Source organism: Amaranthus tricolor, chromosome 17, assembly GCF_026212465.1.
Source record: "Amaranthus tricolor cultivar Red isolate AtriRed21 chromosome 17, ASM2621246v1, whole genome shotgun sequence".
NCBI lineage: Eukaryota > Viridiplantae > Streptophyta > Magnoliopsida > Caryophyllales > Amaranthaceae > Amaranthus > Amaranthus tricolor.
In genome coordinates, this window is record NC_080063.1 from 10,519,640 (window position 1) to 10,529,546 (window position 9,907).

Consider the following 9,907-nt stretch of genomic DNA (forward strand, 5'->3'; position numbering starts at 1 on the left):
ATGTGAATTAAAAAAAAAATTTCGATCATTGTTAATAATAAAAATGAGACATATTCAATGAAATGGACTAAAAAATGTAACAATTGGTTAAATACTCCATCACTCCCCCTAAGAAAGCACTCAAATTTTGGAGCTTAGAAATTGTTTTGTAGTTGAAGGATGAAGAACAGTGGGTGATGGAATTAAATGATTAAGATGGAGATAGAAAATAACTTTGTTGTTTCTTATGTAATCCATGCTCATTCAGGCATGAACAACACAAAATCAAACATTAAAAATCCTTATTCGAGCTGCTAGAAAAAATGAAATTGATGGTTCCAACAAAAAAAGGCTCTAATGAGCAAGTCAAGCGACATGCTCATGTTAGCAAGGTTGCTTGTTCAACCAAGCCAAACAAAATCTCTCGTGGTAGCATCTTCCCTGTGCTTTTTTGAGATCGATATATGCTCGTTTCGGAGCATATGCATCTAGAAATATAAGTTGATCAAAGATGCATTTGATTTAAAATAGACTAAACTAAATTTTATTGTGAATAAATACTACACAACAATAAGAGCTGCATTGGTAGAACATTCACTGAACCAATTAACATTTAACTATTGGCACTAGTGTAAAAATGAATATATTTTTAAGAATAGCGTTGATTCAGTTTACTGATTTTTACTGATTTTTTTTCAAGGTAGTGAAAAGTGTAGATCAAATGGTAAGATTTTCTTGGATGGCAATAAAACTTCCCATGATCTTCCCTCCAACATCAGGGAATGTCTCAGACCCAGGCAGAGGACTAACAACTGCTGATCTGTCTACATGAAGAGGGTACTTAAGAAGGTGGCTTTTCATTTCGGTAACTTCATCTGCAGCAAATTGTTCCCAATTCTTCTCGGCTAGAGATCTTACGCGTCTTACACATTCTAGACTCTCTGGTTGTACATAGCAGTCCTCAATGTTTGCTAAATGCTCTGCCCACAGCGACATCCTGTATCCGTATACCTGCAATAGTGCACTAGTTTTTATCAGATGGCTTATCGAAGATTATCACATGATCAACGTACATAAAATCCAGCATAAGCAGCCGATAAGGTATAATAGGCGTAAGTTAATCTGAATGCATACCTGCCCGCGTGGATTGGAATGTTTATTAGCCCAAGTATAGTGTGGCTGATATGCGCCCATTGCGATCTCAGTATCTCGAGTACCTTCCATGGATCGCTGGTTAATATTTGCAGAGCCGATAATTACATACTCATCGTCCACTATCATGCCTTTCGAGTGAACGTAGATCATGAATCTTCGATTCTTCTTGGATAGTTCCTTTTAAGGGCAAAAGACAGCGAGTTACATGTGTAGAATAGACATCTTTAGACATTACACAAAACTACAAGTACAGAAAAAAGTGGTAATTACCTGAGGAGTATTTCCATTTGAAGTATTAACAGAATCTCTTTCACTAATTTCGTATGAAGCCTCTCGGTTTCCTAGACAGAAGAAATTCAAGAAATCTTGAGGCTCATATATACTGTTCATACCAGTTTCTTCCAAAGCCTTGTAGATTATCTCATACATCATTTGCATTGTCTTGTACTGAAATATAAGCAAAGTGTGTGTAAAAGTAGCAGTAATATTGCCATGTTTGAAATTCATTAGGTATTATAAGAGAGGCCGAGGGGATAAGCTAAGGCAATTTGGTACATCGATATTATGTGGTAACTTAGCTCATAAGAAAACAGCCCAGAACTAGAAATCTACAATTCATTTACCTGCCAAAACAGAATCCGCTGCATAGCAAGCTTTTTAGGATCACCCTCTGGCCACATAGGAATGATTATATAAGCAGCAAATCTTTCATTTGTTCTGATTTTGCTAGCAATCTTAAGAGCAATCTCAATAGGTATCAAATTGTTCGCACCCAAGTCCTTGTAAGAATCCCAATTATAAGAGGAACCAAGAAAGTATTGATTTTCAATATAGATGTAATGTTGGGCTGAACGGATGGCATGTATGTATGCTGCTTGTATACTCATGTCTATCAGTACATTCTTCCCACATAAAAGGTTCTGGTTCAACCAAAAAAACCAAACATTCATTATTATTCAGTTTTAGAAAGGGATTAGTTCACAGAAATAAAAAGGGGAACTGATTTATCATACCCATTTTGTCCCATCTTTTGGATCCTTTGGAAATCCTTTCACAGAATTCGAGTCTATCGAGCGGAAGACCTAAAACAGTTCAGAGAATCAACAATAAGGTATTACAGCTTACAATAAAACAATAGTTTGTGAAAGAAACTCTAACCATGCAATAGTTAAATCAATTAAGATATACCTGCACATGCCATGATTCCCTATCGTCATTACTGTATCTGATGGCATCTTGTAACCCGATAACATCAGGAACCTTATCTAAGTTAAGCAAATGATCGTCGTAAGATCTTTTCATTTTTTGCAACCCACGAGGTTTGGAAGCATTTAACCAGCGTTCCTGAAAGTTCTTTAGAACATCATATGCAGCTGGACCATCAATTTGAGAGTGCAAATCATGCCATGGTTCTCTAGGACATCCATCAGTGGGACCCTGGTTTGAGTTCCAAAATAGTTTTGAAAATTGTTTAATGAAAATGCAACAATATAGAATCACTGCAAGTCAATGGTTTAGAACAGTGTCACGTAATTCGCTAGCTAATTCGCTTTTTGAATTCACAATTTGCTCAAATTTGCCCAAATAAAGCTCAAAGCCCACCATAATTCACTTTTTTCGATTTGCGAAGAGATTAGCGAATCATGTGACACTAGTTTAGAAAATCAAAGTATGATAGACAATTGAAGAGGAGTTAGACTGCGAACAGAACGCTTACAGTGAAATTTGGCTGATGATAGTCATCCTTGTGTACTGTCTGTAAAGTCCTAAAAAGAGTATGTTCAGGGGTATCGTATCTCCCATCGCATAGGTCAAGCCCACCAACGAAAGCAATGATCTTTCTCCTGTTCTGACTTGCATCAGCATCTACAATAACACTTTTCTGATGATGGCTATAGATTGCTCCAGCTTCCTGCCCATGATAATATTTGCCGTGATATTTCTCATTAATGATGTCAAATATATACGAGGGTATATGGGATTGACCCAAGGTTTTTATTAGTAAAGATTCTACATACATTAATGACGATAAGGAAGTTATTTTACAATGATATATCTATTCTTTAACACTCTGCAGTCAAAGTCGGTGGCTTGCAAACACCAAGGTTGTCCCGAAAATCATCAACGTGATGTCAAGCTCGAGGTTCTGATCCAGACCGTACAGTGACTTCTTCAGCAAACAAACATGATTTGGACAATCAGGTTCTGTCATAATGGAAATTCACTCGCAAAAGGAAAGAGGGCAATATTGGCAATTGAGAAAGAAGTCTTCAGAAGCTATATTTTATTTTTTTATTAATCATTACTGTTATTTCTTGCTAAGAAAGCCAACCCATTTGATGTATATATAAGAAAAAAGAGGGGAAGAATAGGATTATACTTTTGTATTGACAAGAAAGTGTTTACACATTAGGGAGTCTTGAGCTCACTCGAATAGCTCACTTATCTAGGTTCTTTGCCCATTCACCAAATATAAAATCATTACCATCTTAATTTCTCTGTTACACTTTTTGTACATGGTGCCATTACTACAAACCCACGTCTAACTCCTACAAACACCCATAAACTACCATCCCACCACCACATTTAACACCCCAGGCTTCCTGAAACCACATTGGTTGATGCATGTAAAGCTGTAAATTGTTTTATTCATCTGTACGTGCAAAAATGCATTTTACATATCTAACAAATGAATAAACCAGGAAATGTTAAAGCAATATTGAGGACAAAACAAATGGTAGTTGGTTTAACAACTAGACTCGTGGTTTCAACTTTCATCATAATCTATACCCTCTTGCTGAGTTTTACAATCACCTACAAGACGAACTTTAAACTTTTCAAAAGTACCAACAAGGTGAGTCTTGTGATGAACTATCCATACAGAAGGAATACATCATACGGACATGGAACAAGTTCCCACATCTTATTTTCAATTCAAGCATCAAATTCATCTTCCAAGACATTTTCCAGTTCAAGTCACTAAGAGCGCACACAATTGTTTTGGGAATGGGAGAAAGAATGTTGTAGAAGTAGAGTGAGCTTGGTGGAAATATTTGGGGTAAGGTTTATAAACTCCATGTTGACTTCAACTGGTCACTTGAGGTGAATTTGTCGGTATGGCTTTGATAGAAAGGTTATCCAAATTGACGGAAGTTGGATGTCGAATATGGGTCATACCGTAGTTGAGGAGGATGGTGAGGTTGTGAGCTAGGTGTTTGGGTCACATTATGAGGAAGAGGAGTTGTTGGACCTGAGGATGCACGCATGGGAAATGGGATCAAAATGGGATGCAGGATTGTTAATCATTGGGTGCTTATATTGAAAGATTTATGCGACTTAACTCATTTTGTTTATTTATGCTTATTTTGAGAGATTTTGATCATTTCTAGTATAATTCTTATGATTTTGATGACTATGGAGTTTAGTAGGGTGATTTTGAAGTTTAGCAGACAAGCGGTGACTCGTTGCTTCTCCTTAAGAGTGCATCTGCATTTCGTTTTCTTTACTTTCTTCCGGATTTTATTTATTAAGTTTTTATTTGTTATTATTATAGGGTGTAGTTAGTATAAATAAGAGTTAATTATATCCTCATAATTGTGTAATCTTCTTATGTACTATACATAGCTCTTGGACTATGAAGCATATTCAATTAACTCAATACAATTCAAATAATCTTTACAAACCATAACAGAACATTAATTTAGTCCAAACAAAACCATGCAAAATACCTGCTGCTTTATAAGACTGTGCCCTTTGCTCCCAGATCGGGGGCAAAGTATAACTTGCACCGATGATCCTTTGAAGAATTTAAAGGTCTGTTCATCACTTGTTTCTAAGAAGCCTTTCTGCACATTAGATGCATTAAACGATGTCAAGATCGTTTGAATGTATTGATCAAAACAACAAACAGATTTTGAAAAAGCGTGATAATCAACTCATTGGATAAAAATATAAGACTAACACTAGTGCAGTTAATTGTAATCTGACATTTACTACTTGACAGTTCCAAATCTAATAACAAAAGGATTCAAAATAACATATATATAAATTGACTCTCGAAGCAGAATCCAAGTAGCTGCTGGCCTCAAGTCGAAACCAAAAGCAGCAAACACCAACTAGTAACCAATACAAGTGGAATAATATACTCACAGTTGTAAAATTCAGAAAACTGTGAGAAGTCGGGTCATCCCACACAAGAAGCAGCACTCTAACGCCCTCTTGCGCCTTGGCTTTAAGAAGAGCTCCTAATGTAATACCTGAGCCATCTCGAGCATCACGAACCAATTTCACAAAGTGTGTTACAGACCACCCTGTGATGTACACTAGTCTCCGAGCATGAGAAATAGCATCGGAGATGTCACGCCAGCATTTCCTGTGCACATAATGCATATCATAATCAAGCCTAATTTCAGGCAACATACCATCTTCAACATGAGCATCTTGGTAAAGGGTAATTCGGTTCCCCTGCCTAAGCGGAAAATATGTCCCAGGTACCCCATTATAAGGACCAGGGCCAACACCTAGATGGTAAAGGTTCATCCTCTCTACCGGAATATACTGAACTGATAGGCTTAACACTGCTCCAGTTTCCCATTTCTGAGAATTAGGTTTAATAATTGGAAATGTCCCCTCGATTCGTGCACCTGAGCATAGCTGCATTAGTGGAATCCCAACAGCTCCTATAATCTCAGCTCCTATTACATCATCATCTTTTACTACAAAGTGCAGTTCTGCAGCAGTATGAGCTACAGGTACAAAGAAATGCTGCATCCATACTGGATTTTCATCATTACTCAATACAAAAGTTCTTGCTATAATAGCACCAGCAATAGATACATTGACATATGGATCACTTGTTAACCTTTTAGACATTCCTTTAATAGATAAACCCCCAAATAAATCATTAAGGGTTTTGTGAAACATGTCCATATTAGGAAGGTTCTTAGCCTCCTTAACCAAAATGTCTAAATGCCCATGTAACAACATAACCCTTAAAGACCCTTGACAAGTCTGAAATGGCAAAAATTCAATACCTTGTCCATGCATTGACCCATCAAAGGAAGGGGAATGAACTTGCCCAAAATGAGCCATATTCACCAACCAATCTAACAAGCAAATTAACCGAGATTAATTGTTCATCCAACAATCAAAATCCACCAAATACAACAGAAAAGAGTAACTTCCCAGTCTTCCCACTTATGATACAGTTTTCTCAACACAAGAAAAATATGAATCCAAGGAATAAAAGTAATAATATATGACTTACATAAACAGTATAAATATGCCCAATATCTTAAAGTACCTGCTTGAATTTTCAGTTGGAACTTGACTACAATGACAGTGAGATTGCAATATATACAAATCCCAGGCTTGATTTGCTTCACCCAGGTGAGAAATCTTTGATCAATAGATGAACCAAGACTAAATAATGGGGAGTTGAAAAATCAAATTGAATGGAGTGAAGGTATACAATTTGAATTAGATAATGGATGATTTGAATGATTGAAAGGGAGTGGGAAACCAGAAACAAATTGGTATGCACATTGATTGGACTAAGGATTTGCATTTTGCTTTGAGAAAAGTCAACAATCACTGTCATTGAATGATTCAGAGTTATTTTATTGGCAAATTGCAGCAATTGAAGTAATTAAAGAAACTCAAAACATAAAGAGAAATAAAGATGTTGAGCCGTGGTAAGGAATTAATTAGGGTATCGCAGATTAGGATAGTTCTTAGCAAAAAGAGTAAAGACGCTGATCATTGATTTCCGGCTAGAACTATCTGTTTTTACAGTTGGGTTCTGGTATATTGTTCTCGTGCTTTAAACTCCATGACCACGAGTGAGTACTATAGTTTTAGAATCCAATCCTGTCTCAGTTATAAAAATTTTTGAAAGAAATGTGACTTCAGTCTTTTGTTAATTAGTCATATGATTAGATGATAATTAAAGAGTGAAAGAATTTAATCTTAAAGGTTAAGAGTAACAAGGTGGTTACTAGATCTTAAGTATGTTTGAAGATGGTAAAGGACACATCACACTCTGTGATTGGTTTGTATAGGCGTCAAATAGTACAACGTACTATTGGTAATGTATTCTTGACATGTGTTTGAGTAGAGGTGTTCATTCGGTTGATCGGGTCGGTTTCGGACGGGTGTAATTCGGTTCGGTTGCATTTCGGATCGGTTATTTTTCGGCTGTGTGTTACAACGGGTCACACTCGGGTCGAGTCGGTTAGTCACAGTTCGGTTATACAAGCTATCGGGTTAGCATCAGTTCGGTGTCGGTTGAAGTTCGTGTCGAGTGTCAATCGGTCTCGGGTTGTCATCGATTACTAATTGGTTCGGTTTTTTCGGGTACAGATCGGGTTCGAACTTTATTTTTCGAGTAGTTATCGGTTACGGATAACTATTGATCGGGTCAATATCGAAATAAGTTAATAGTCAGGTTTTTAATTGATGTATGCTCATTTACTTACAAAAAATAATTACCGATTGTTTTATCAGATATAGCAGATAGGGGTGTCAAACAGGTCGGGTTGAGTCATTTTCAGGTTCGGATCATATATAAATGAGTCAATAAACCCGTAACCTGAACCTGACCCATTTAATTAATGGGTCAAAAATTGAAACCCCGACCTGATCTGTAGCAAATCGGATCACCCTGCTAATGACCCATTTAACCTACTTTTTTTTTAGGTCATTAAATTCATATATTTCAGGTCATTTGACCCATTTAACCTTAATTAAAGGCTTCCTCCAAAAATAAACGTATGCCACTTAATGCAGCGAGCACACGGTATTCTTTAGTAAAAGGCGAAAGAATAGTTCGCTTTGTCCTCACGGCGTGGCTGCGTAAGTTGGTATAAGATCTATGGAAGTGATTTAAAGGATTTTTCTTTTATTAGTATCTTTCATAGCCAATGTGGGACAACTTCCTTTGTTATTGAAAGTCATCTTCAGCTGACAAATCCCTTAGCCGATGTGGGACAACTTCCTTTCTTATTGAAAGCCATCTTCAGCTGACAAATCTCTCAATACATGGTAATTGGTATTATCTTAGTTTTACAAAGTATTTGGCAAATGTTGATCCGTCTTAAATTTAATAAATGGGTTAAACAGGTATTTTTCGGGTTTAAATATTCAACCTGAACCTAACCCATTTAATAAACAGATCAGGTCGGGTTGACCCATTTAATTAATTGGGTCAAAAATCTAAACCCAAACCCGCTAATTTCGAGTCGGTTTCAGATCAGGTTAGCAGGTCGGGTCAGCTTTAGCCAGCCCTAATAGGCAGATCAATTTATTTCAATTAGTTTATATATATATATATATATATATATATATATATATATATATATATATATATATATATATATATATATATATATATATATATATATATACTCTGTATGCAATATCTTCTGTATAGAACTTGTGTTCTTCCTTTTTCCGTATTATTAGAAAACTGAAATTGGACTTAATTTGCTCAAATTAGGTGAAAATTTGATTCGAATTTATAACAGTTCGATTTACAATCGGTTCGGGTTTGTATCAATTCGGGTTAAAAAACAGTTCGATTAATAATCGATCGGGTTTGTATCAGTTCGGGTTAAAAACAGTTCGATCTTAATCGGTTTTAGGCAGGTTACATTCGGTTACGTGCATAATTCGGGTCGGATTTGACTCGGGTCGATCACTGTTCAGTTCGGGTAACATCGGTTAAGGTTTATATGTCGGTTATAAAATTCGGTTGCAGTTCGAGTTCGATTTTGCCCTTTTCGGTTATCAAACGGTTCGAGTGAAGTATCGGTTCGGGTAATTGCGGTTCGGTAAACCTAAAAAATTTACATTTTTTCGGGTCGGTTAATTTTCGATTCTGGGTCGGGTTTGTTTTGAACAGCTCTAGTGTTGAGTGAAAACGCAAGTATTCAACCCTAGATTTAGGTTATGAAGCTTTGGAGACCGTAGCATACATAAAAGGGGAAAGTCAAGCAAGAAAAGAAGGGAAAAAGATGGTCAGAAGCTGCTGCTCGAACGAGCACATACCTGACTTGGACAAGCAGGTCCACTGACGAACATTCTGACCCTAATTGCTGTTTCTGCCTCGTGATACTTGCTGTTCCATTTTCCCCCTTTGTCTATATATTATTGTAGTACTTTTGTATATTGTGTAGAGCCAAGCTAAGAGCTTGAGCCTCCTATTATCCTTACTTTCTTAAATCTTTACTCAAATGTATAGCTCACACACTACTTTCCGTTCATGTAATTCCTTCAACATTGTAATAAGCTCTTAAGTTACTCTATCCTTTAAACACATAATGATACACTAGCTTAGGATGGTGGGTGTAGCCTCATTAATGGTGAACCACCTTAAATCTTGGTCTTATGTTTACATTACTTTTATTGCTTATATCACCTTAATACTTGCATATAACCATGGTTCATTAGTGCACCTTCAAGCCATGGTCATTAACCTTTCGTGCCACCTTTAGGCCCACGCTTCCACATTCGTTAGCCTACTCAAACAATTATTTTGAGGAGTTTATTATTCTAATCTAAAGACAATTCTTGACTTAAAGGTTCAAAGGTTTGGAGACAAATCTAACACATGTTTTCTATTTTTGATCATAACCTTTTGTTACACAGGTTATATATTGCAAAACTAATGGTATTGGAAAGACATTTCAAGAGCTTTTCAATGACAAATTGTATGTCCCAAGCAAACATTCGGATAGAAAGTTATGACCATTTTACGACATCACTTTCCCATAAT

General features: G+C 36.4%; 1 protein-coding gene and 1 non-coding gene across 3 annotated transcripts; both read right to left on the minus strand.

The window, feature by feature from the left end:
* Positions 1-521: 521 nt before the first annotated feature.
* LOC130804891 (phospholipase D beta 1-like) lies at positions 522-6,966 on the minus strand. 2 transcript variants are annotated; one of them, XM_057669531.1, is made up of 9 exons: positions 5,284-6,964; positions 4,863-4,979; positions 2,852-3,046; positions 2,323-2,571; positions 2,148-2,216; positions 1,758-2,054; positions 1,405-1,581; positions 1,114-1,311; positions 522-990 (listed from the first exon to the last, which is right to left on the minus strand). In XM_057669531.1, exons 1-9 carry the CDS (start codon positions 6,223-6,225, stop codon positions 697-699), a joined length of 2,538 nt encoding a protein of 845 aa, XP_057525514.1. In that variant the 5' UTR covers positions 6,226-6,964; the 3' UTR covers positions 522-696. The 2 variants fall into 2 exon arrangements, with proteins under 2 accessions (XP_057525514.1, XP_057525516.1); XM_057669533.1 differs by lacking the exon at positions 522-990 and having other exon boundaries at positions 1,143-1,311; positions 1,405-1,475; positions 5,284-6,966.
* A 902-nt stretch (positions 6,967-7,868) lies between these two features.
* Positions 7,869-7,984, minus strand: LOC130804900 (U5 spliceosomal RNA). The gene has a single exon (XR_009040081.1). It is a non-coding gene; the product is annotated as a U5 spliceosomal RNA (small nuclear RNA).
* Positions 7,985-9,907: the final 1,923 nt, after the last annotated feature.

What these genes read in the sequence shown, in the direction of transcription:
- LOC130804891 (XM_057669531.1), bottom strand. Translation starts at nt 6,225, where the DNA reads ATGGCTCATTTTGGGCAAGTTCATTCCCCTTCCTTTGATGGGTCAATG. An exon ending in CAAATGGAAATACTCCTCAG is followed by an intron (nt 1,312 to 1,404) that starts GTAATTACCACT and finishes TGCCCTTAAAAG; the next exon opens with GAACTATCCAAGAAGAATCG. An exon ending in ATTCCAATCCACGCGGGCAG is followed by an intron (nt 991 to 1,113) that starts GTATGCATTCAG and finishes GCACTATTGCAG; the next exon opens with GTATACGGATACAGGATGTC.